At 42.0% G+C, this 26,987-nt stretch overlaps 1 protein-coding gene across 1 annotated transcript; it reads right to left on the reverse strand.

The window, feature by feature from the left end:
* Window positions 1-5,112: 5,112 nt before the first annotated feature.
* LOC101804261 (fructose-1,6-bisphosphatase isozyme 2) lies at window positions 5,113-26,637 on the reverse strand. The gene is made up of 7 exons (XM_021270706.4): window positions 26,358-26,637; window positions 23,370-23,532; window positions 22,384-22,476; window positions 16,285-16,425; window positions 14,967-15,104; window positions 8,226-8,345; window positions 5,113-5,788 (listed from the first exon to the last, which is right to left on the reverse strand). The coding sequence occupies exons 1-7, from the start codon at window positions 26,528-26,530 to the stop codon at window positions 5,594-5,596; spliced, it is 1,023 nt and encodes a 340-aa protein (XP_021126381.2). The 5' UTR covers window positions 26,531-26,637; the 3' UTR covers window positions 5,113-5,593.
* Between the last annotated feature and the right edge of the window lie 350 nt (window positions 26,638-26,987).

Consider the following 26,987-nt stretch of genomic DNA (forward strand, 5'->3'; position numbering starts at 1 on the left):
CTAGTCACAGGAAGGAGTGGAGAGGACCTGTTTTCTGATTCAGCGCTGTTGCAAGGTTTGATCACATCTCTCTCATAACAGAGCGTTTCAGAAGAAAGCCTGTGGTCATTGGAAGCCCATTAGGAATCATTACAAAATGTTATTTCAATTGCAGTATCTCCAGGTATTTGAACAAACTGTAGTCCCATTTTGCTGGGTGTCCTGTAAACCAAAGAGCAGGAAAATCTCTCTTCCCACCAAGGTTTTAATCTAAACTGACACACAGCTGAAGGGTGGGAGAGGCAAAAGGCCAAAAGCAATGAAGCCGCCTGCCAGAGGTTGTGTGGCTGATTAGCAGCTGTGCATGTACATGTGAGAGAATGCTGGTGTCCTCGTTTGGCTTTGTTTTTTCCCAGCATAACTTCAGCAGAGCCAAAAGTAAACATCCAAGTTTTCGTTTTCTTTTATGAGGTTTAAATTTAAGATCTTTTGTCTGCCTGGCCCTTTCACGTATCTCCCCTGCTTTCTTCTCATTTGAGCAGTCAGTCTCCCTTTCCTCTCCCTGTGCTGGAGTAACAAATCATGCCAGCTTGTTGAAAGAGGGAGAAATATTCCCATTTAGGGACAAAACAGGAAGCCAGACCACCACAAGGTCAAAACACAGCGCGTCACCCCACGAGCGCCGGGCACGTCTGTGTCTGAGAGTTATGCTTTTGGAGCACGTGACGGTGAGAGCAGTGCTGCAGTTTTGCTGGGTGTGGGGACAAGCTGACTCCTTCCTTTCCCGGGCATGTGCTGACAGCGCAGGGCTGGATCAACAGAGCCTCGGGAACCCTCGTGCCCCGGGCTGGGATTAGGCTGGCCCACAGGTTCAGCCCCAGCACATCCTACAGCTGAGTGTGTAATGAGAGGGCGAATTATCTCCTTCAGGGAGGCCTCTCTTCATAAGTGATAAAAGACTTGCCGGGTGATCTGCACGGCAGCTGACAACAGCGTTCAGGCCAAACTCCATTTATCGGCAAGCGAGCGCTTAGCTCTCATGGCCAACACCCCCCTGCAGCGGGCTCACCAAACTCCCTTAATTGATAGCTGTGGCCAGAACTGTAAAAGCTGCTTCCAGAAAACTACTCGGCTCTGATGACCAGGATCCTGCAAAACCGTGTGGCAAATCGCATTGAGTGGGAGCAACTCCGCAGGATGGATCTCATTGGGAAAAAACAATTCATCCTGTTCTGTCAAGTACTGAGATCAGTTCAGAGGAGTCATGCATAATCCAAACACAGGCTTGGTCTGAAGTCTTTATTTTGATATTTTCTGGAATCAGAAAAAAAAAAAATCAGAAAATCTGTATTTGCTGGAACAAAACCTCTTTCTGGTAGAAATGCATGGAGTTTCTGAGCATTGTCCATGATGACAAGGAGCAGTAGGCCCTGTCTCCTTAAAATGTGTGAGCTTCTGTACCTCTGAGTAGCTGTTGGTATGAAGACCCTGCCTCTGTGTTAATGTTTCTTCCTATGTTACTCACATTTAAAGCTTGTATATCTCTGGAAAATATGCAGTTCTGTCTTTGAAGTCTTGCAGGAGTTAACAATCTTACTATCTTTCCTCTTGTTTATTTCTCTCTTCTGTTGCATATGTACTGATCACCCTTTCCTCACTACCCTTTCCTGGGTAATGCAATTAAGTTAAACAAAGAGCTCTTGTTCTTTGTAATCATCCTGTGATATACTGCTTCCACTTTATACACGACTAAAAGTCTTGCCTGATTTTGCCAGAAGTATCAGTTGTCTTTATTAGAAAGCAGCAGAACTCCCCGCACATATGTTTTGTGGAGAACAGAAGAAAATACAGACTTTTGATGTAAATGCTCAAAGCTGCATCTGATCCAGTATTTCAAACAGCATCCCCATGCCAGCTGTCTTGCTTTCTCAGGGAAGATTTAGCTGCTACCAGGGAGTAGTTTGAAACCCCTAGAGACTTGGAGCGGTGGCGAGCTCCTGCTGCAGCCCGCAGCCACCTCCCTGCCGTGCTGGGTTTGTGGGGCAGCAGCCTGCTGGGAACCCTGCCAGCCCAAACCTGCCTTCTGATCCCCAGTCTTGTGATTTCAGTCACAAGGCCTCCTCTTTGCTGTGGCTGGTTGTTCAGGCTAACTTAATTTGTAGTCAAAGTAATTGGCAAAACCACTGCTCATTTTTCAGTGGCGGGGGTTGCTGTGTTTTCTTCTGTTACTGGATACGACTAGGCATAGGTAGTTCACTTTCGTTTTAATTCTAAAATAGGTGAAAAATTGTCCTGAAATTGGACATACAAATTTTGTTTGGCAGCAAGTGGGAAAACAGCACTCTAAGAAAATCGTGTTTGTCAACATAGTACAGCACAACTTCTATACTTTGCTTTCCACATCCTTCTCCCAAAGTATCAGGGACTCAAGCTGGAGTTGGTTTATGCATAATTTTGTAACAAAAACAAACAAACAAAACCTCCACAATGTTAAATAATGATAAAATGGAACATGTGTAAACTAATATTTAAATGCAGTTCTATTTCTTCATATACTTTTTTTTTTTGATTTTCAGTTGTGTGTCCTACTGGTGCCAGCCTGAGGTGTAATATAAAGCATCAGCTGCTCCTGTAAGGGGAGGCAAAGTGTCTTTGCCTTGAGCAGTGGTCAGCGCTGGTGGGTGTCGTGTTCCCTAGTTCTCCATCAGCTTTAAAGGCAGCTGGTGGTGTGTCCCCTTTCTCACCTCTCATATCACTAAATATTGCCGCTAGTTTCTTAAAAAAATAAATAAATGCTGTCTCTCGTTCTCTCAGCTGTCTGGATGCCCTCCCACATCCTGACAGCTGACCATGAGGGGAAGTTGTGGCCCAGCAGTGCAAGGGCTTGGTAGGTAGTGACCCTGCACCACAGGCACCCTGTGGTTTGTGCCAGATAGCTCTGAAGAAATGTCCTGAATGAGTAGTGCACTGGGAAGGGAAACTTTAAACCCCGTCCTGGCAGTGTGAGGAGGGCTGTCTGCCTCCTACACGGAGCAAGGCCTGCTGCCTCCCTATGGAGCTCTGCTCCTTCCCGGCCCCTCATGCCCTGCTCTGGGTCGTGGTAACCCCTTGTCCTGCCACGGGGCCATCCAGCGGCAGGGTTATGCTAGATGTGACAGCAGCTATATAAATATTTAGGAGAACCATGCGGGTGCTGTATGTCAGATGGGACACTGGTGAAGAAAAACCACGGTGCACACCAGAGAGAGTTGCTGATTGCCTAATCTGTGTTTGGGGTTTGCATGGGTTGCCAATTGAAATAAGATTATTCTCATTTTGGAGAAGATACTGATCTCTTTTTGCATACCAGCCACCCAGCAGCCCACAAACTGCGAGCTTTATCATTTGAGTATCAACAGCTACCAGAACTGCAATTGTTTGTAAGATTGGGTACCCAGCACTAGGGGCTGCACCAACAGGTGCTTGTGGTGCATACTGAGGGGGGAATTAAAAAAAAAATAAATTAAAAGAAAATTAAAAAAAAGAAGTTGTGGAAAGGCTACCAGCTGGGATTATACACAGATTCTGCTGTGAAACCATGCTGAAATAGAGGCTACTACGGTGTGTTTGTGCTGACTGTAAACCACTGAAACATCACAGTACTCATATAATGGTGTGACTGTCCACAGAGAAACACAGATCTTAGTCACTACGGTGTGTGCGCCCACCACAACACAAACTTTCTTTCAGCAGGTCTCTAATAACAGTTGTTAGAGACCCTGTGGTTACTCTGGGGAGCACCAAGTCCCTGCACACTCTCCTGGCCCCTTGGAAACAGGGCAGGCTTACCAAGTGGTCTCTTTTCTGATACAGTACAGGTGTTGCTAACTTCCTAGATGAGCATCAAACTATGCTTGGTTTTAAGTTTCCTGTTTGAGAAATGTGATAAAATTTCTTTATAAACTGGTGAACCTGACTACTACCTGTGTTTGAAATGGGGGTGGGGAGGGTGAGTGACTATATGTAAGTATGTACATACAGGGTGCACATATTTTGTTTGCCAGAAAACTAGTTTACTAGCTTCACAGTCAGACTGCACAATTACATTTTCCGTGATAAGGTTGCCTTAGCTATTACTGAGACCCTCCCAGGCTTTTCTGCTTCCTCTTCATTCTCTGGGATCTAAGCGTTGCCTGTTTTGCTGTTGAAAGCAGAGATTCGGGAAGCACATGACAAAGAACAGAATAAACAAGTACGTGGTGTACTTGCTGATCTAGGCGGGTGTCACTGTTACAACTTTAAAGAGTACCAGATAAACACCTGTAGAAAGAGTGCTTTGATACCTGAAGCAGTACTGAAATCACATCCATAACCTCTGTGATAACAATGCCTATGAGCTAATACCCATTCTGTATAATTTTATGCCTGTCTTTATTCAGCCTGTGTCTTTATGAATAATAGAACATAGTTGTAAGCTTCACAATAGCCACTGGGGTTTCTTGGCAGGAGTATTTTTAACTCCTGTCCATGTACTAATATAGTTCATGGTGAGTTCTTAAGTCTTGTCCAAGTATGGGTGGGGAAGTGGAGCAGGGGTTGAAATGAGCTGATAGGGCAGGAATTGGTTAAGACAAGACAGTCAGACAAATGTCCAGGTGATGACACCAGTAGGAAACAGGAGGGTTGTAAAGAAATCAGTATGCCTTATGCTTTAAGTGACCTAAACCTCCATTTTCACTCTCCTATTGCTTAGCATAGTTACACATTTATTTTAATTAATATATTTTAATTTTATTGCTCAAGGAATGCTTGCTAGTTTCACTGCTGATTCCATATCTCCTTAGGCAGCGTCAATCTGAGTCATGGTAGCAGGGCACTCGTATGAGTTTTCTAGGAGCAGTAAAATAATGTGTGTAAAAGGGCAAATGTAAATCTGAAATGATAACCTTTCAAAGTAAAGGAAAATGGAGGTTTGTGGTAATAACTGATCTTCTGTTGCAGCGGATTACAGATAAGCTGGGAGTGTGTATGATTTCAGTGTCACATTTGCAGCAACTGTTTATTACAAATTGTGCCATTGAGAGTCCCATGTCTGTAAATAATGTCAGGCATTTTCCTGTTCACAGGAAGACTGAAATTCTCTTGCAATATAACTGGTTTTTCATCTTTATTAATTACACAGCACAAGACTTTTGGTCTTCTCAGGGTTGACAAGATAAAAAGCACCTGCAACAAAACCTCTGAAGAAAAGAAAATCCAGATAGTGGCATTGCAAAGGTTTATATGAAAATCCTGTCTCAAACAATGCCAAAATGTAATGTCAGACCAGATAAGGATACTGATACCATTCCCTTCTTTCTGTTAGTACTATATAAAGTAAGTAGCTTCTGTTTACTAATTAGGCCTCTGTTTCTACATTTGCATCACATAAAGTTAGAGGATTTTTCCATTTGTCTGCAAGGAGAAATGAAACTTTTGTTTTTTCCATCAGCCATTCTCACTATTTCTCTTGCCCTCATTAAGTGGGATTTTCACCAAGAGGTGGGTGTTAAAATGCTAGACTTCACCATCCTGAAAGGTACTGTTTTTACTGTGCACTGAAGACAGATGAGCAAGGTCTGAAGTAGAAAAACCTTTAGCTGCTCTTCTGGTGTTTCTGTACACAAGCGAGGTACTCTTTCACGTCGTCCGGAGAACCGAGAATGAGAGGAACCCTCTGGTGAATACCCTCAGGTTTCACATCCAGCACCGCCTCAGTCCCCGTAGTTGCCATCCCACCTGCTTGCTCGATGATGAAAGCCATAGGGTTGCACTCGTAGAGAAGTCGGAGCTAGAAAGAAAGACGGAACAAGAAACTGTACTTGAGGATAATTACATCAGAGGTCTTACCAGAACGTAGCCTGTGATTTGGGAAAATTTTGGACCTAAGTACGAAACTGACTTAAGTAGCAATGTATCTCTCATCAGTCCCTTCTTCTTTCCTCCTTTCACCTCCCTTCTCACTTTCTGTTTTGAGGACAGATGTACTGACCCTGTTCTCAAGCATCAGTGCCATAGTTTCCAAGCTGACATACTGATGTGTATCATCAGTGAAGCTGTATTTTGTCAAAAGAAGCTGTTGGGCCTACAGATATTAGCAAAGCATGAAAGCCAGCTAAGCAAGACAACCATACCAGGAAAGAAAAGCCAAAACGTCTTCCTAGGTATAGGCTTTATTTGTTATCTCAAAGCTTGGGGTAATCACGTTGTGTTTGGTCAGGATATTTTGGAGTTTGAAACTTGATGCTCCCAGTTTCAAATATCAGGTTTTGATTTCAGATCTTCATAAATGTGAACAGGTATTAGTGGCTTGAACTCATGTGACTCTGGTTTTGAAAGTAACTGCAGTAATTATTAAAAGAAAGTTTTCACTTCTATTATGGAGTCTGTTGACCTGTTCATGGCTTTAAAGATGTTTCCCTTGTTGTGCCTGTGTTGAATGCAAACTTATTTAGGATACGTGCCAAAATACTGTGTGGTTAAAATAATATAGGTGACAACTAGTTATTTTTTAATGGACATTGCCTCTGTAGATTTAGCTGAATATTTTGCTGGCATTCTAAGACATACTCATGTATTATATATCATGTTACTTCATATTATGCTTAAAAGGCTTTTCATGTGTGCAAAAGACAGAATGTTTTCTGGGTAAAAGGAAGCACAACAGAATGCAATTATACAGGAAGACAAAGTAAAGGGTTGGACAGAGGACTTTGCTACCCATAGTTCCCTTATTACTGTGCTTGTAAACAATCCACGATATACCACAAACATAAATAGCACATATTAACATCATTCTTATCTTTAAAGCCCACCAAAATGCTCTTTCTGCTGGAGGGACTCTACCTGACAGGCAAAGTGGGACCATTAACCCTCATTGTTCTCTGTAGTGTATGGCCGACTTTTGAAAGAGCCAGAAGACAGCAGTGGCACCACTGTGGAACCATGTGTTGAGTTTTTTCTTTCTTCACTGTGACTACATGACTGAAGAAAAGCAGTTTTTCTTCAGGTAATAGTTCAATTGCTGTATCAAATATTGAAATCAAATTTGCCTGGGCAGACATTAAGACATTCTTGGTGTGTACTCTGAAGAGTTGTTTTACTCCTCATTTTCCACATCTCTTGGACCTGCTATTCTTCTGATAAATACATGTTCACCAGGACGGAACCAGTAGTCCTCCATCCTTAAAAAAACGTAGACATCAGTGTGTTCTGACTCCAGTGTGAGAGATGGGACAAGTAGTTTTAAGAAAGTAAACTCCTGCACATATCCAACCAAGCATATAAAAACAATTGCACGGAAGATTTCAACCATGGTGTTGGCCAGGAAGGAAGAAGGTCTTGGAGTCAGAACACTATGACTAATGTATTACACATTGAGCTACTCATTTCTTAAGCATGACCTGCAGGTTAGCTGTAGTCCACAAGTATACTCAGACAGCTTTTAAAACATCTTTGTTGAGAAATTCGATAGTAAGGGCATCGGATGCCACAGGAGAAAAGCTGAGGTTGACGACGGCCCATGGCTCAGCATATTCATGGAGTCACAACATTGCACTGTGGAGTCACTGCATTCCACTGAACTGCATTGAGCCATGGCATGTTTTGTACAGGTGACCAAATGGGAAATCATATTTTCCCAGAATGTTGGTCTCAGCATGCATAAAACTCACCTTCCACTGACAGAGTTTTTTGGTCAGTTAGTAGAAACCTGTGTTTTCAGGGCTGGTGATAGTAAGCTCAGTACACTTTGGAAACAGTAGACAGGCAAACTCAGACATCTAGCACTGAACAAAACCCTGACTGTAGTTAAGCATATCCCTTCTGGACTCTAGCTGCCAGTAGAAAGGGTGAAGGTCTCTCTTAGACCAGTGTTTTATCTGCTAGCTGTGCATAGGTATCTCTGTGGGCTTCTATGGTACAGCAATGATTTTCCTCAGAAAAAGCCCTTGGGTTTAGTGAAAAATACTGGGGAATTTTTTAGTGAAAAATACTGGGGAACATAAAAACACACAGGAACATTTCTTGCTTCAGTTGGCAAGTGCCTAATTTTCTTGATTAAATTGGATTGCTGACCATCATATCCATTAACAATACTCTCTGGAGATGGGAAAATAATTATCTCTTTATATATCTAAATTATTCCTGTATATCTGCTACTATTTTCTTTACAGGAAAATCGGAGGTATTAAGCTGACTAAGTTTACCAGAGAAGTCAAATGATTTACCTTTCCTTTAGGACTCTTCTGATTAGCAGGATACATGAAGATCCCACCATACATCAATGTACGGTGAACATCAGCAACCATGGAGCCCACGTACCTGGCACCATATGGGGAACTGCCATCCTGAAAGACATACAAATGGAGCATTACATCTACCAGGCTAGACAATTGTTTGCACAGGAAAATGTCGTTTTGCTATAAGCCAGGTATCTAAGCCACTTAAATCATGTGTTGCATTGGACACTGTAAATGCAAAAACCAGCCTGAAGCTTAGACTTTTGTAAGACTTGGTGATCATCATGAGTTTCTAATATAAGGGCTTTAAAGAGAAACAAACACTCACAATGTGGAAAGCACTTTGCCTGTAATTTGAGTGCACAACAATATTGTATCAACTGCTCAGCTGTGAAAAAGCAAGTGGTGAAAAAGTGAGTGAGATCCTCTTCCTGTTATCAGAACAAAGTACCTGTTTGATTCCTGAATCTCCACAAGTCCCTAAGCTGAGGCATAAGGAAGGATATCACTTTTCACTACACGTCCAGGCAGTTTCCAGAGGATTCTCAAATTTTTCCCTCTGGCTTTTTTTTTTTAAATTTTTGAAGCTGGTTGTAGCATTCATTCTGGGGTTTAGTTTGGGAGATAATGGGAATTTAATCATGTGGTTGCTCTCAGATTAGAAATTCATATTGCTAAAGAAGAGGTCATTTTGGTGAGAGCAATTAGGGAAGTTTATTAGGCAACCAGTTTCAGGTTTGCTGGTCATAAATATGGTAAGATAGAAGATAGACAAAAACAAAAACAAAAACAAAAACAAACAAACAAAACAAACAGGTGACTTTCACAAATAGAAGTAATATACACCAAATTAGCTCCACCATAAGAAAAGTGATGCATCACCATACTTTTAAGAAGGGGAGATACACAATACAAATGTAAGCTGAAGGAAAGTTTTCTGAGAGCTAATATGCCAAGATGTCTGGTGGTCTTCTGATATATATCACTCTGTCTTCAATAAAGCAGGAGAGGAATTTTGGTTTCCCCTAGAAATTGACAAAGACTGAGGCTTCATGCAAATTTAATGTGCATACATATTTGTGTATTGCAATGCTAAAAGTTTGAAAAGACCTCTGCATGTTTTTGCAAGTTTTTCTTTTTTTTGTCTGTCTGAATCCATTATCTAATAAAATATCTCAGAATATCTCAGTGCTTTCTACAAGGCTTGCAAGTACTAGTTATAGAGAAACATATAAAGGGAGAACTTGTGTAACAATGCCAGCTCCAAGAACATGTCACAAGTCAGCCACCCCTCCCAGCAAAATCATGAGGTTAGCTGGGAGAAAAAATAAAAAAAAATAAAACAAAAACAAGTGGGAGGGAAAACCACAAGTGGGAGGGAAAACCACAGATAAAGAAAAGCATTTTTCTATTTTGAAATCACTTTATCTAACTGTTTTATGCAGCTGTGAATTTTTGATATTTACTCTCATTTAAAATGGGAACAGATTCTCATCAAGTTACACAGCATAATGCAATAAAACACTAGGAACTGGAGTCCTAAGCAACTACATATGAGACTTAGATTTTTGTTACAGCTGGTAGTAAAACTGGACTAGAGAATTGTTCCAGACAGTGTGATATTCCTTGTGTTTCTGCTATTTTCTATAATTCTTGCCTGTAAAGATGAGGAGAGCTATTGAAAATTCACAGGATGACAACACAAAGTATAAAAGACTTGATGGATAATACACAGAATGGAACTCTTATCTTTTGTTTAGTTTAAACCTAGCTCTTGGTCTTATTACTTCCAGACACAACTGAATAACACTGTCAAGTACTCACTCCCTAAATTTCCATGGTTTTTGCTTAAATAATTATTTAGACTTCCAATGACAGCTTATCAACCTGACAGCTGTTTGCATTTGTGACTTTGCAGCTGTAAAAATCTGAGGTCAGAAAAAAAAGCACCTTTAGAGCTGTTAAAGAGAGACCGAAAGTACTTCTGCAGTTTTGGAAAGGATAATTTTCAGGCAAAGCTATTATTATAGTCTAAAACTATCTTTAAAAATACAGACAAAGAAATAGTTCTTTTTTCCAGTTGCAGAAGGGGGCTCTGAGAAAAGTTCTTTAAACCTCAGCAAAAGTCATAGGATATTGGTCACAAGCAGGCCATGAAACAAAGTGCTGAGCACTGCTTTTGTGACATTATCAGACAAGGAGCCTGCAGCACAGTATACTACTTACTGAGCGTGAGCTGCACAGCTGAGCCACCTGTGTACAAACCATCAGACACTGGGATGTTCTGGGTTTCCTGTTCACAAGCAGATGATTTGCACAATTTGTGTGTCTTTGGGTGGTGTAAACTGAAGATAATGAGAGGCCACTAAGAATTTTAATTGCTTCTTACCCTGACAAAATTCAATCTGCTAGAAGCACTGCAACTGTGTTACTGAGACTGTGCTGAGAAAGAAGAGTAATTTCTCCATTCCTGCAGATTTATCACTTCAACCACTGACTGAAATAGAATTTTCACTTCGCTTAGTATCCAGCTACCTGCTTAGGAGGGATAAATAATCCTTTTCGTTACTAGAAATGTTCTTGTTTCTCCAGTTTGGTCAGTCATACATTTTTCTTACAGATGAGAAAGTTAATAGGTGTTGCATGCTTATTGGTATATTGCCCAGGCTTTCATCTCAAACAAAAGTGCAGAGCTAGGGAAATTCAACCCAAGTTCTGAAGAGTTGCAAAGAGTGTACTTGCCCAATGAGCATTTTGTAGTTTTTTGATGTTAATGAAAGAGTCGGAGAACCTCGATGTTCCCTTCACCTGCATCCATGGTGTTTGAAGAAGCTTGTGCTTGCTCTTGGTTTCACCCTTTGCATTGCTTTACTTAACCCAGGGAAACAAAAGCGTCTCATAACAGACAGGTCCTGTGATTTTGTCTCTGCACAGTGTGATGGAAGCCATTTTCTCCCTTACTTATTATACTAATTTCTGAAAGCTATGTTCTTCCTCAGCAGATTGGGACCATGTTTTTCTTGCATAACTATGATGACTGGGAGAGTGAGGGGAAAGAAGTCTTTTCTACAGACTATGGCAGCAAGTCTGCATCCCTCCCTCTATGTACAGTTATGGTGACAAAAGCACAATGCTTTTCTTAGCTTTTTAATGTCACTTGGGCACAGCTGGGCTGACTGGCAGAAGAAAGCTTCCTGCTCTTGATGGCAAGTTTTTGATGGCGTTGCTAAGAGAAGTCTCCATTGCACAGCTCCTAGCCAACAAGCTGTGATAGGACTCAGCTTCTCACACAGCTGCAGGAGGGTCTGGAGCTGTTCTCCTATGAAAACAGACTGAGTGAGTTAGGGTTGTTCAGCCTGGAGAAGAGAAGGCTCTGGGGAGACCTTACAGCAGCCTGCCAGTACCTAAAGGATGCCTACAGGAAGGTGGGGAGGGACTCCTTGTCAGGGAGTGGAGTGATAGGACAAGGAGTAATGGCTTTAAACTAAAAGATTAGAGGTTTAGATTAGATGTAAAGAAGAAATTCTTTACTCAGATAGGGGGCGAGCACTGGCACAGGTTGCCCAGAGAAGCTGTGGATGCCCCATCCCTGGAGGTGCTCAAGGCCAGGCTGGATGGGGCTTTGGGCAACCTGGTCTGGTGGGAGGTGTCCCTGCCCATGGCAGGGGGTGGAACTGGATAATTTTTAAGATCCTTTCCAACCCAAGCCATTTTGTGATTCTGTGATTCTAAGATAAAAATGAAACGGAATACCAAAGAATAGAGATGGCCACAGCATGTTTCAGAGGTCTGTCAGTGAACCAGAGCCAGCTGGATGCTAGGGACCTAAGAGGATTACTGGAGGAAATGTTTAGACTAAAATTTGTGCAGAAAAAAAATCTGGCACAATAGTGCCATTATATAGTTCAGGCTGGAGTAAATGTTGTTTTACAGGAAGCCTTACAAATAGGAGCTTGCTCTTCATCTGTTGAAGCAATAAGAGATTTTGGGATGCTTAAAAAAAAAATTACCTTTATGCTGGACTGTCATTCCAGAAGAGCTTTGACTAGAAAAATATTTCCCACCAAGATCTGCATGACAATGGTAAGGGGCTTACAGCTGGTCTGCAGAACTGTAGCACTTTTTCTGTGCTTTTAATTCAGATCTGATGATTTTTTAGCAGTGGTCCACAAGAAACTTTGAGAATCAACATGGCTCTGTGGTCCAAACTATCTAGTCTGGGACACTGCTGTTAGATAGTAAGGAAAAATCTCCACCTAAATCTCCACTCTCCACCTAAAAGGCTGATTTTTGATGTTTGGTCATCAGTGACAGTGATACAGATCATGGGATATGCTGTGAGCAATGCTTCACTTGGTTTTCCTGTTTAATGTTTAACTTTTCAATTCTGTTTGGCAATGTTGAGAGTCATCTGAACAGCATGTTGACCAAGAACCTCAGGAAGGGGGAAACAGAGTTTGGATCAAAGGAAAAAATGAATATGATAAAGTGACAAGAAGCTGAATTTGGTGCCTTGTTGCTTGGCTTACAGTGGCCGGAAGGACATAGGGGGCTAACAGTGGTTCACCTGGTTGAGAAGGGACCTTCCGTGCCTCACAGGGCAGGAGATGGGGTCAGTCCTCCCTCAGGTCACAGCTGTCCACGTGGTGGACAGCCAGCAGGTACTCCCCACTGCCCTTTTGCATGCTGCAGATCAGGAGACATGGACCTCAGCTGTGCAGTGCTGTGCTAGGAGCTGCAGGAAGGTGGGAGCACCACCACTGCAGCTGTAGCTGGGCTGCAGCAGGAGATGAAAGGTTGATAAATATGTCCTACAGATGATGCAAGGAAGCATGTTTTATGCTATGGGTGTGTGCAACACCTCTCTCTTGTACTCCCTCAATGTGAATATCATGTCCTTTTTAAATCAAGTAACCTATTTATGCTATTTCCTGAGCTCAAGCTCAGAGCAAGCTTTCAGATGGGCACATTTCCTGTGGCCATAACATCAGTGCATTGGCTCTTCTCAAACAGACACCACTATGACTTGGAGCAGCAAGGCACTGCTTGGCTTGGTACCCTTGTGAAGTCTTCCCCTGTCCCAAACAGCCTATGCAATCCTGTGCTACTTGCTTTAAGGTAATAAAAATATCTTATCCTGACTGGAAGCAGTATGCAACGACACTTCCAATAGCTTTTCCCCAAATACAGCACAGATTTGAAATTAAATAGTGTTTGCAATCTTTTTTTTTTTCTTTTTTTTTCTTTTTTTTTTTCTTTTTTTTTTCTGTATGTCTAACCTAATGATTTGGTGAATCACATGATAGAGCTGTCCTCATAGAGCCTGTGGTGAAACATCTCTGTCTGGTCTTTCCATGGAGTGTTTGAAATCTGTTTAGCCTTATCATCTCTGCCTGAGGTTGATTATTTGCTTAAGGTTTTGCTTTCTTTATTTTTAAAACACTTCAGTGGTTTGAAAAAACACAAAAAGACCTGTTGTCAGTGCGTTACACCAAATACATAGCTCAGCATAATGTGAGCAGAATGAGAAGCACAAATCTTCTCTTTCCCAGCTGGGCCAGCTTTCAGAAAGCATGAAAGCTGTGTAGTGGGCTCCCACTTCTCTCATAGCTGGTCTGAAACTACACATTGAAGTTCCAAGATAATCTCAATGAGCACATACAGGATGCCGTGTAGTGATCCTGTCTGTAGCAGCAATCTGAGTAACATGAGAAAGAGGCTTTGGAAAGAGATTGGCATTGCCACTACAGCAATGTGGTGAATTCTGATTTTCAGCTCAGGAGGAGCTTCTCACAGAATGATGGCTTGAAATCTTACTCATTACATTTCCATTCTACAGCACTCTGAAGTTTTCTACTGGATACATTGTTTTTTGCATAAGTGCTGTGCAAGTATTTTTGACAGGTAATAGCTTTAAAAAATAATCTCATGGGCTTTTCTAGCAGGAAAGCATGAAAACCATCTTCCAGGCCAAGTTCAGTCCTGAGCAGTTACACTTCTCCATATTTTGTTATGGTCACATAACTACGCTTTCCAGGGAGCGTCTATATTTCCACACTGAGAGCTTGTGCTGTGTCCTCCTAGCCCTGACTGCAGGCCGTACCAAGCTGCTTATTCTCACAAGAAAAGTCATCAGACACAGGATGTTCCCAGCTCTGTCTCTCTGGAGGAAACAGTATAATCCTCTTAACAATAGAAGGTGGTGAAATTGTGCCTCACACCCTTTTATTTTTTTCATCCTATGGATGGTTTCATGGTCCGTATGATGCAAATAGACCGTGCAAGAGTTATGCCATATTTCTCAGCTGTGAGCACGTACAGGAATATGATGGAGGTGCCACCCAGATCCCTGGAAGCACCTATGGGGCAGTAAGTGGAATCTAGCCCCAAATGCCCAGATGCACAAATGACTGAGCTTCATATTTAGATATGCTAGAAAACATGGGTATACCTCTTTCTATATACCCACATTCTGCTTGCATGGTTTCAAAGTATTTATTTCCTCCACACAGTGGTGAACAAAGCTATGAATTTATTTAGCAACGTCTAAGTTATAAAAGATATCATGCACCGGAATCCAGCGCATGAGAGGCATACCCACAGCACCAAAGTGTTACACAGAACTGGATTCAGAGATGCCTTCAAAACCCTTCCCATTAGCCTGGAGAAGACACTGTAGAAGGTAGTGCTTACCAGTGAACACTGGATACAGTGCTAATATTCTCTTACCTCAGGGAATTTCTTCTTTTGCAAGTATTCTGTCATTGCAGGATCAAAATACTTTGCATAACCTTCATTGAGACTGTAAACCTTCCCTTTCTTCTTGATTTTAACATCTCTATCCACCAAAATAAATTCACCGAGACCCTGCAGAAGAGCAGAGGAGACCAGTTATTAGCAGGCACCAGAACACTTTGTTGACTTCCCCTAACAGTTGTCACACCAGAGATGGCAGAAATGCTAGCACAGCTTGGTCTTTTCAGCACCAGTCTTGTGTATAACTTCACAGTATTCAAACAGCAGAAAGCACAGAATCTGTGTTAAATTCATGAAAACTTGTTACATTGGTAGCATAAACAAAAATCAGTTTGCCTTCAGTAGTTAGCGTCTCTAATGAACACCAGTCAACCCTGAAAGCAGATTGTGGATCTTTGTGTCCATAAATCGTGAGGTTATAAATGAAGAAATTACTTTTTATTTTTTAAACTCTTCTTGACTGTCTTGACTAAACATCTTAAAGTGAATACCGTCATATCCTTGTATGCACTGCTGTCAGCAGTTGCAGTGCGATATCCACCTTCCGCCCTCTGTCTCTGACCAGATCAGTTCAGATCACAGTTCTTCCTGCCTGGAGAAAGCTTGTTTAAAAAGATTAAAAGGTGTTTGGGCAATAATGCACCCTTTTATTAAAAGCAACTTATATTATTGGCTAAATTTCATGCTGGTTTCTCAAACGATCAGCCTCCTTCTCACATTCCTCCAGTAACACTTGGCAGGCTCCTGGGCTGAGCTTTGATGAGCAGCAAACGTCTGGTTGTGTGGGAACAGTTCTGCTTTTGCAAATTGTTGGGTATGCCACTTAGAGGACTTCACCACAAAACTAAATCGAACTCAGGAATGATTCTTGCCCCAGGGTAAACACAGAACATGTTGGGGTTCTTCTGCAGACAAGAAGCAAAACCAAGAAAATGGCAGGAATCCTTCAAGTGGAAGCAAAGACACTGTAGTGTCTTTGTAGTATTTTTTTTTTTGTTTCTCTGTGCAAACCAGCAGCCTGACTTGAATGAATAAGGTCTCAAACACTGTTTAACTTAAATTCTCACTCACTGGAAAAAAAAAAAAAAAAGGAAAAAAAGAGCAACAGAGGCAGTGCAACCAACATACATGATTAAGTGCAAGTAAGATAGCTCTGGGATGCTACAAGATGAGAGTGAAAAGATAATGGCATAGATTGCCGAGATTGCAGAGACAAGTAACAAAAACGAGTAGACCCAAGCATGGAAAGCTCTACAAGACAGTGGCAATGTTTTCAACACTACAACCGTACCGGATCAAGCATGAAGCAGTCCACTCCTTGCCCTGTGGAGAGGGCGACCAGCGTAGCGCTGCCATACAGGGCATAGCCTGCAGCAACAATATTGCGTCCGGGCTGCAAAGCATCTTTTTCAGAGGGCTCATCATCCGTTTCCTATGGAAAAAAATAACATTGGACTGAGGGTTAAATACTTATGAGAAACAGTAAAAACAACACTTGAATAATAACTTGGGGCAGATCTCCCTTTGGTGTCTTACCCAAGCCTTTGAAACTATCGGAGTAGAGACTGCTCTCATTAGTTCACGGCAAATTTGGTGCAAGCAAATGTGCATGCTGGAACAGGACATGGGAAGTTTGTCATTTCATACATCTCATGTGATCAGTATGATACTTGCCACAGAACTGATACTGTAGCATTGCAGCCTACTGTATTAAGTCAAGATCATCAGAAATCTGAGACAGAACAGCGCTACTGATTTTCTGTAAATTCAAACATAAGCTATCACACTGATACCGCTCTGAGGGAATAACTGCGAGGGGAATGTGATAATTAACACTGCACAGCTTGCAAACAAATTGCTTCCAGTAAAGCAGAATAAAAGGGCAGGGGGCATGACGCAGTAGAACCAGAACTGTGCATTGGTCTGTGCTGATGAAGAGATGGGTAACTGAAATGATATAAGTGTCCATATGCATATAGTAAATGCCTTTGCATATGTAATGCACGTGCACGTGTAGGTATGCACAGAATCACAGAATTTCTAGGATAGAAGAGACCTCAAGATCATCGAGTCCAACCTCTGACCTAATGCTAACAGTCCCCACTAAACCATATCCCTAAGCTCCACATCTAAACGTCTTTTAAAGACTTCCAGAGATGGTGACTCCACCACTTCTTACAGCTCTGCACAGAACTTGCACATGGTATTTTACTTCAGGCATCTGATCTGGTATCGCGTTTCCTTTCAGCACTGCAGTTATCACTGAACAAGAATAGCCCAAGCAGACCTGGTACAAATATTTCCAGCCAGCTCTGGGGGTGTGTTTCAGCTATAACTTATGAGAGATTCATGAGAGTACTTGGGAAAGCTGGCTCCAACCTGCACTTCTTGGGACCATAAAATGGGTAGGGAATATTAATGCTTCTTAAGAAGTTTGCCATTTGTGGTGGAGATTCTGTGGATGTTTTGAAGTTGGTTCTCTGGCAATTAAAGTGAGAACCCCCCTCAGACACTTTCCTGGGGCCCTGGTTTAGCACCTTATTATTTCAAATTCATCCAGATCCTCAGTAGTTGCATGGGTTTAATGAGATTGAGTAACAGCTAAATAGAAATAGCAGGTCTAGCCCAGAATATCTGTTCCAAAAATGAATAAATAAATAAAAGTCAGTGGAGACTGTTGTGTGTAGGAAATAAAATATTTCATGACTATTGAGTAAATTCTTTAAATGATCAAGAATGCCTTCCAGAGGTATTTCCAAAGGAAAACACCCCCACTCTCAGCCCCACCCCACCAGAAAAATTCCCTGCTCTAGCAAGAAGCCTTCAGAGTGCCTAAAAGGATCCAGCAAGGTAGAAGGGGTAAGGACAAGATAGGGATCCTGTTCATCATAGGATGCTAACATCTAGAGGAAAGCAGACACGTGAGACATTAGAAATTCTTCTTTCAAGACACAGGAGGACAGTAATTTCACTGCAAAATGTTCTCATTTTCAGCTGAAAGATTTTGGCTGAGAGCATTTGCCACTTTAGTTCACAGAGCTTGTAGCAATGTTTTGCTCACAACATTTGTTAAATACTATTTTGTCAAATTCTTCTGTGGAAAAAAAAAAAAAAAAAAAGGAATTGCTAACCAGCTTTTCATGGGAGCTGAAAAATGACATGTACAAATGTACCCGGTATGCAGTCCCTTAAAATTAATCATTCTATCTCCAAGTGTTTATTCCGAAAGATTATGAGCATACAATGAAGGAAGAGTCATTAAAATTCCTGTTTGTGTACATCGCAGCTATGAATATTGATAATTTGCTAGTTGAAGAGTTATTAAACCTCTGCTAAACAATTTTTTAAAGAAAAAACTATTGAATGTTCCATAGCATCTTCTCTTTCAAAACTATGTCCCCACGGCACGTAGATGTCACCACCAAAAGCAATGGTTGTCTACACTAAACTAATTGTTTGTAACATGAAATACAGAAATAAGTATATATTTACACAATGAGTTGCAAACTTACTATGTTTTTTTTTTTTCTAACTTTTTGTATGTTTTCCTCATCAAAACAATTTAATTTTGTACGAATACAAAAGAAATGTGTTTTACCAAACATATTCTGTATACAGTACGTGTAGCTGCAAGTTACATATGATGTTGATTTAGTATACATTTTTCTAGGGTGCACTTTTCAGGCCTAAAAATGCATTTTCTAGGTTTATATGGCTCAGCAACCATACATTTGTTGACCACTCTGAAAAATAAAACAAAACAAACAAACAAAAAAAAACAAACACAAAAAATCCCTTGGAAGATGGATAGGTGGGCAGAATTCACTAGTTTTTCCATCTTCATTCACAACTGTTTCCAAAAGGAAGGAAAAAAGTTCAGTCTCTAACAAACGTTTTGCAGAGCTTGTTGGAATGTGAAAAAGCTACTGATCAGCTGGTATTTCATTGTTAACACTGCGGGAGTTTTGCCAAGTGCCATGTACTGTGGGACAAACCAGGGATTTAAGCTGGCTCTGTTAACTGCTGAATATTTTCACTTCTTTCTGGTGCACAGATGGATTTTCTTTCTATTGTATTTTGACTATGAGATGGAGGTAGTGAAATTTCTTTAAAAGTCTTTATGCAAATGACTGAAGTAGGCATTGTCTTCCAAACAGGGGGACTGCAGAAATGTTCTGACAGCTCTGAGACAGCCACTTTAGCCCTTTGTTCTCGCCAAGTAGATGAAAGATGCTCCACAGAGTCTGGCTATAGGGGAACCCTCAGGTGGTACCTGAACCTGAATTTTTTTGCATGTAAGATTTGCCACATGACATGATTTGCCCACGTCAGCCCTTTGAGCAGCTCTAGAAAGTCTTGGTTTCCATGTCTCCATTCATACCATGTGTTTCATGAATATCCATTACTGTTGCTCTGCATCTTTATACCTTCTCCATGGGGGACAACATGAAGTGTATGTGTGTGCATGTGTGTGTGTGAGCTGGGTATTGTCCTCATGACAATGGAGGAGGAGGGGAAGAAAATCCATCTGACACACTGGGTAATGTTACAAATTTAAAACAGAATTCAGCAAAGCAGCAGAGTTTCATTGCATGTATGTTGGCAGCAAATTGACAGTTGTTGAGTCAGCTCAGTGGCATGAAAAATAAAGAGGAATCCAGGGAAAAATTCTTATTATCCCCACATACTGACACCAACTAAGAGCACCTCAGTGGCATTGACTGTCTAGGTCCTATCCCTTACCCTGGCTTCTGCTGATTCAGTCCCTCAGACACATTTTTCTAACTTTCCTGGTCTTTTTAACAGTAACACACATGCTTCAGAAAATAAAAGCCAAGTTGAAAATGAAATGAAATAAACCTAACTCGGATTTTTTTCCTGGTGTTTTTTCTAAAAAACAAATTTAGTGTTTTTTTTTTTTTTTGGTTTTTTTTTTTTTTTTTTTTGGCAGGAGGTGATATTACCTGGGGCTGTAATGGTGGCCCTGGATCAGGAGTAACAATAGACAATCATTTTCAGGTTTGAAACCTATTGTCCAAGTCTGGCCTTGGTGGAAAAGTGTTGATTATCCTCAAGCTAATGTTTCAGTTCTGCAGTGCATGCCTTTGGAAATGGAGTTAAGGTGCTGACATAGTGGGAAAATCAGTCCTACAGTCAACTGGGAACTGGAAGGTACCAAATTTCAGACAGATGCCAAGGATCATCCATTGGAATTTGAATTGTTCTAGCTTTTCCAAAACAAGGTTCATGTATTTTGTATGGTTTGAAATAAACTTACATTTTCTTTCTTAGAATCATAGAATCATAGAATATTCCGAGTTGGAAGGGACCCATGGGGATCAATGAGTCCAACTCCTGGCACCACACAGGTCTACCCAAAATTTTAGACCATGTGACTAAGTGCACAGTTCTTAAATGATTCTCATTCATTGAGATAAACATCTCACTTGTTTTCCCTTGACACTATCCTAGAGCAATGATTAATAAAGCCCTAATAATTATTTAGTTATTTTGAAGAGTTTTAAGTTAATAGTGTTTGGAGTTAACAATGTTGCTAAGAAATTGTCTTATGAGGAAGAAAGGCACATTAATTACCATCTACATTAGAATTAACATTTTTATGTCAAGAATTATCCCACTGAAAGTCTGTGAATGCCACATTGTTTCTAACATTCCAGGGGAAATTGATAAGTTATTCTTGTAATTGAAGAACTGCACCTCATCCTAGCAGCAGTGTTTTTATTTGGATATGAAGAATTTGTACCAAGGAACATAATTTTCTCTTTCTGAAGTGCTGAAGTATACCCACCCACATGAAAAATGGGTACTTAAAAACAGTATTTACAGCAAATATATGAATACATAATAGAACATCAACAACTACAGAGAGATCAGAAAATGATTTGAAAACTTGAGTGCTTTGAAAGGACTTTGGGAGTTCTTTGGGAAATGTTTCTATTCTGAAGCAGAATCCTAGGGAAGGCTGGGCAGTCCATATCCGCTACATGTCTTAACAGGTGAGCTAAAGATGATCGAGAAATCTGTGCTGTACTTCAACCTGTTATGCTATATGAATCACACTGAGCATTTGCTTTTATATTAGTGTAACCTTATCCAGTGTAACCTAAACACACTTCTAAACAGAAAGCAAATGTTTGTGACACTGTGCCTACTGTCTCTAATAATAGCAGACAACACAGCTATTGCCCATTTAAAAGTAGGGAGGTGCTGTAGTATTTTCGGCTGTCTTTACAGGGATAAATGGAACAGCTGGGGGTCCCTTTGCTTACCAGAAAGGCATATGGCATGGGTTGCCTCTGTACAGCTAAGCTCTTTTCCCTGAGAAAATCAGGGTGTTAGATACACCAGCAGCAGTCCCTCACACCACACACAGGCGTTGTTTCAGACAGTGCTGTTTGGCCCGGGCTGAATCCAGGTGTCACTAACCACAGACACTGTGGACTGCCATATGCCAGCACTTTGCTTGTGCTGTGAACTCATTCAGACTGAGCTGTGGCTGTTTGGTTTACCAAAATGCATATGCTTGATGATGAGTGTTTCATCTATGAGAAATGCAAAGAGAAGAACTGGCTGGAAAACCATGAGTTAAAAGATGAGAGAGGACTTTAAAAGCATATCTTCATGCATTTGAAGTGTAGTATCTGAGTCTGCAAGGATTTCATTGCAGTCATGAGAACAGCAAATGTTGCTTCAAATTAATGATGGCTGAGGGTCTCCCATAGTCATCTGACTGTGAGCTCAGACATCAAGAAAAACACCAACTGCTGGGAGATTAGCAATCAAGTCACAAGACTTGGCATGACTCTAGCTATTAAAGTTTGTTAATTTGCTGCACAGTTGCTGCTCTGTGCAACCCCACGGGGGGAAACCTGCTGACCCTGGTGGTTGTAGGTGACTGCTTCCTCCAGCCTCAGGTGGCCTCCATCGTTAGCGTGTGTTTAAACTCCTGTCTGCAACACGCATGGAAACTCATACCAGGAGGTCAGCACAACTCTAGTCATGATAGGGTCTGGTCAGCTTCTGGGAAGCCCAGCAGTGACACCACGACACACCCCGGCTCTCCTGCAGCAAGGAAAACTGCACTGAAGTAGCTGACCAGCTGCCTGATGGTGGTTTTATCTAAATCCTTGTGTGTCTGGGGTAAGGAAGTGATGCCACCTAGCAAGGGCCAAGTGCACACTCCCTGGGACTTTGGGAAGCTTTTAGCACAGGTGAATATCAAGTGTTACCTCTTCTACTCTTTCTAAGGCTCTGCTGAGCCCAAAGACACTTGGAGAACCTACAAAAGAAACTAAGCAAGCCAATACACCCAAGCCATTTTGCTTTCACCAAGTGAACTTTGCCAAGTGTGCTTTGTTTGTCCTCTTACCTTTCTGTAGATAGCAAATATGGTTCCTATTGGTGCCAAGCAGTCTATATTGGATGAGCCGTCAAGGGGGTCGAAGCATACCACGTATTTACCCTGAAACAGAAGTGGCAAGAAGTGGAAGCGATAAATGATATGTTGTCTGCCGGTACTGTGTCCTTTCACCTGGTGAGCCCTGTGTTTTTGTGGCTGTGTGTAGCCCCCCGAGTGCACGTGGTGCAGCTCGCCGGAGGAGGCTGCGCTGCTGACCCAGCTGGCCCTGCAGTGCAGCACGTTTTCTCTGGCCCTGCACTGCAGCATGTTTCCCCACCAGAGGAACAGGAGGGGGCACATTTCTGCAGACAGCACTAACGCTGATGGCAGAAAGGAGAAGTCCTGTGCGTCCAAGCGGTGTAAGACATCTGAAAGCGAAAGGTTCAACTGTTGTGGAGGCCAGCATCTTGCTCAAGTACATGTGTTTTGTTTTGTCACACTCAGAACCAGGACTTACTGATACTGGGAGTTTGAGGGCAGAAGAAAAACATCATGGGGAAAGGGTAGGTTACATCGGTGCGAGCAGTGTCACTGCAACAGGATCCCCTCCTGGGGAACCCTGATGAAGCAGTCAGGTGTTTCCTCCGGCCGTGTAATGCAAAACCCAGTTCTGCCAGCCTCTCAGCTCATTTTATCTTGCCTACATATTAATGTAATCCGAACCCCTCACCCCAGTGGCCAGGGAGTGTAATAGTACACTTACATCTGGGAGCTGGGGTGCGCTAACAAGCTCCGAAATAATTATTTTCCCCCCCTTCGCCAAACTTTTAATACTAATTTTTGCCCTCCGCATCTCCTTTAGCTGTTGAAACCAGGCCATCCGCCTCAGTTATTAATCAAAACAATTCGGTAATGGCGCAAATTTTCCGAGCTCCCCGGGTTAGCTCGGGGACGATTTGGGGACCCGGGTTTTCATGCCTGAAACGCGAGTGCCCCCTGCTGCTGCCTGCACCGACCCGCTTGTCCTTGGGGGTGATGAGCGCCTCCTTGTTCTCCTCTGTGACCAGGACGCAGGTGCTGTAGGAGGACTGCAGCATGTTGATCACCAGGTCGTTGGACAGCACGTCCAGCTTCTTCACCTCGTCACCCGTCACGTTCACGCTGCCAGCTATGCCAAACCTGGGGAAAATAAATTAAAAAAATAAATGCTAATTAAAAAAAATAATAATCAAGAAACCTGGGATAGTGAGGGGACCTTTTAGAAAAACACAAGCTAGGTATTCCTTCCTTTCATCTTCCCACACACCTTTAAGCTTGGATTAAAACATCAGGATGCATTAGGAGGTGTTTGCTGCTGCTGGAAAATAAAAGCATTCAGGAGCAAGGGAAGGAGCAGTGGCATCTTTCTGGGGCTCCATTAGGGTCCTTTTCCTCCTGCTTGGATGCTCTCCAAGCCTCCTCCCAGGAGCAGAGCCTGCAGCCCATCTGGCAGGTGCCAGGCTTTGCCAGCAGCCCCAGGAGGCACCCAGAAGTGGCTTTGGGGAAGGAGAAGGGACACACACCTTCCGTGTCATCTGCTGCTGGAACAGCTCGTACGGCTGCTCAGAGCACCGTGAGAATCCCCTCAGCCCCCAGCCACCCCAAAATCAGAAGCTTTGAAGACAACCCCTGATATTTCCATATGCTAAACTGCTCCTTTGGATTTTATTCAGATTAATTTATTTGGTGATCCTCAGCTGGGTTACGGTGATGTTTCTATTCTATATTTTGATTTTGGTAGCACATTAATTATGTAGTACATAGTAATATATATATCTGAAATTTCCAGTTGAGGAAGAACTATTTTGACATGACATGTGTGGTCAGGGCATATATACGGCATTTTTGTTCATTATGGAAAAACAGAAAGGACAGAAAGGGGGACAACTAAATAATCTCTATTGTGTTCGTCAGCAGCAGGCCTGACTTTTGGGGACTGGTCTTTTCTCTTATTCAAAGCTAAGATCTGCCTGAGCTTTTCAGAAGTATTGAGTTTTTCAGGTATTTGCATTTTCGAGAGCCAGGTTTAAGATGCTGGAAAGGAATGTGATTTTTAGGGCACGTTAAACATCCAATCTCCAGTTAGTGTGTTTCCAGGCAGGTTTCCAACCCAAATTTATTTTTTATTTTGTTAAGCCATTCTTCACCTTTGAATGGCAAATTTGTTAAAAATTCACACTGCACTATAAACCATCAAAGAAGTTACTTCACATTCTCCTATTTGGAGAAGCCATAAAAATCAGAGCTCTCTAGCTGCATTTTTCTGTTTGATGATAAGGTCCCAGCTCTTGCTCATGGGAAGAAGGCATAAGTGCAGACAGATGCAAACCAGTCACCATGGTTGGAAGCTTGCCACAGGAATCTCCAAAATTTCATGGTTTCAGCAGCAGTTTGAACAGTACAGGTTATTTATTTGTGTGTTTGGATATTTTAGATATTTCTTGGTTGTTATCTTATATATATATATATATATATACATACATATATATATAGATATAATATCATATATATACATTATATATATCCTTTATATACATATACATAAATAAAAATAAATATATATATACCAAATATATAAATTTGGTAGAAAAAGATGTTTACTCCTTAAGATAATGGGTGTATTCCTTCTGAAGGGAAGATTCATGTAGCACTGAGGCAGTAGTAGAGTCTTGTAGGCAAGGTGGCTATTCCACCTCCAGTCTATTAAGCAGTAGTTCTCCCCACTTATGAAATAAATCAGAAGTTGTATCTTGAAAGACAAAAAATAAGTAAATGCAACATTTCCTCTAAAATGGGAAGAAAAAACAGCTCAGCTTTACCTCATAACTACAGAGACAAAAATACAACTTAAGAGTTAGCGCACAGGAACATGAGGCTGCTGCTAACTTTGGGTACGACTCTCTACAAATTACAGTCCACACCTGTAAAGTGAGTATGGTAGTACTGAGACACTGAATTTATGATTGGAAAAGATCATCGAGGGTTTTGACCAAATAGGCAGCAGAAGCGCAAAAAAAAAAACAGGGTGTTAAAGCATTTCAGTGTTTCCACAGGATGAAAAAAAATAATAATAATTAGAAAGGAGTAAATGACAAGTGTTGTCTTTCTTACATAGATATATTCCCTATCTTCTACAAATGCATGCATATGTACATGCACAGGAGTGTGCACAAATATACTTTAATACATAAACAACAACTGTATATTTTAAATACATAATTTTATTAGGAGTTTCCAGCTCCCTGAGCTGCTCCTAATAGATCACCATTAAAAGATCACCATTAAAAGGCTGATAGTGATTTATTTATTTATTTATTTCAATCTGGCTGTGTGAAGAACAGCACAAGTCATTCCAGGATTTGCTAAGGTAAATTTTTGCTTTCTAAACCACTACATGCCAAATTATTTTGTTTGCTTTTCATATAAGACCTTTTAAATCTCCCCATCTGTAACGCTGACACTGGTTGAGGAGGGAGGGGTAAATGTACCCATGAAGGATAGCATATGCCATTTCTTGCAGGGTTGTTGCTTCGGAGCATGACTTACACTGCAGTCAGGCAGAACATCAGCTTCCCAAGGCAAGCCAAGATCTGTTTGCACCACTCAGCACCGTGCTTGGCTGTTAGCAGAAAATATCACGGTGCATTTTCCTGCAGATTCACAGTAAATTTAAAAATACATCAGTATCAACCTTTAAGAGGTGAATGGCGCCCTGAAGTCCTGACTCGTGTTTTAGCAGTAAAATATTGCAGAACAGCAGCTTGCCTAAGCTTCTACCTAGTGCTCAATACTGGAGTGCTCCTGAGAGATCTCCACTTCCCGCTCCTGGCAACCCATGTCCTGACCTCCGCCTGCCTGCAGCCTCTTGCAATGCAGTTAAACATCCCTACCCTCTTCCCAGCCTTGCACTGCAAGCAGGAGCCTCTCCACCTCATGTCCTCCCCGTACGTCTCAGCAGGACTCACATGTGGGCAAGGCCCGCCTTTCTGACTGCCGAGGAAATGGCCTTTATGGCAGTCAGCATGGAGTTGAGCAGCTGTGTCAGCTCCCCGGTGGCTCCTTTGACTCGCCGTCCCTTTTCCATGACAAACCGCGTGAGGGTCAGCATATCTGTTTCGAAGGGGGTTTTGTCGGACATTTTTGCTGGGTACCAGTGTCCCTATGCTCTCGGCTGGGTTGGGCGCTTTCTTGCTGTGTTGAGATGCCGGGCAGCTGTTTTATTTTGAGGGGAAGCTACTGGCTGCACTGCCAGCCAGAGTTTATTAAAATGCTTCCAGGACCATGTGATGGGGTGCTCAGAATAGCTGCTCACGGACTGGCTCTGCGGCTCCTCCGGGATGCAGGAAGGGAGCCCGGGACAGGGAGCATGGCTGAGAGAGCAGAGCTGCCTCTCCGCTGCCCTGCCCACAGCTACAATTCCTGGTGCCCAGATCTATCGACACACCCTCATGGTACATTAGGCTGCTTTTAATGCAAAGCTCTTGTTTAGCCACGTGGCTAAAAACTGCTTTCCCAGAGACACTGCTCAGCAGCAGGCTCAACATCACGAAGTGTGAAAAGCAATGTACAATTTGCAGCTGCTCTGCGTCTAAAGT

This window comes from Anas platyrhynchos, chromosome Z, assembly GCF_047663525.1.
Source record: "Anas platyrhynchos isolate ZD024472 breed Pekin duck chromosome Z, IASCAAS_PekinDuck_T2T, whole genome shotgun sequence".
Classification (NCBI taxonomy): Eukaryota; Metazoa; Chordata; class Aves; order Anseriformes; family Anatidae; genus Anas; species Anas platyrhynchos.

Coding starts and splice junctions, on each gene's coding strand:
- LOC101804261 (XM_021270706.4), bottom strand. CDS start 26,530: ATGTCCGACAAAACCCCCTTCGAAACAGATATGCTGACCCTCACGCGG. Junction 23,533..26,357: donor AAGGCGGGCCTTGCCCACAT/GTGAGTCCTGCT, acceptor TATTTTCCCCAG/GTTTGGCATAGCTGGCAGCG. Junction 8,346..14,966: donor AAAAGAAGAAATTCCCTGAG/GTAAGAGAATAT, acceptor TATGTCTTTCAG/GATGGCAGTTCCCCATATGG.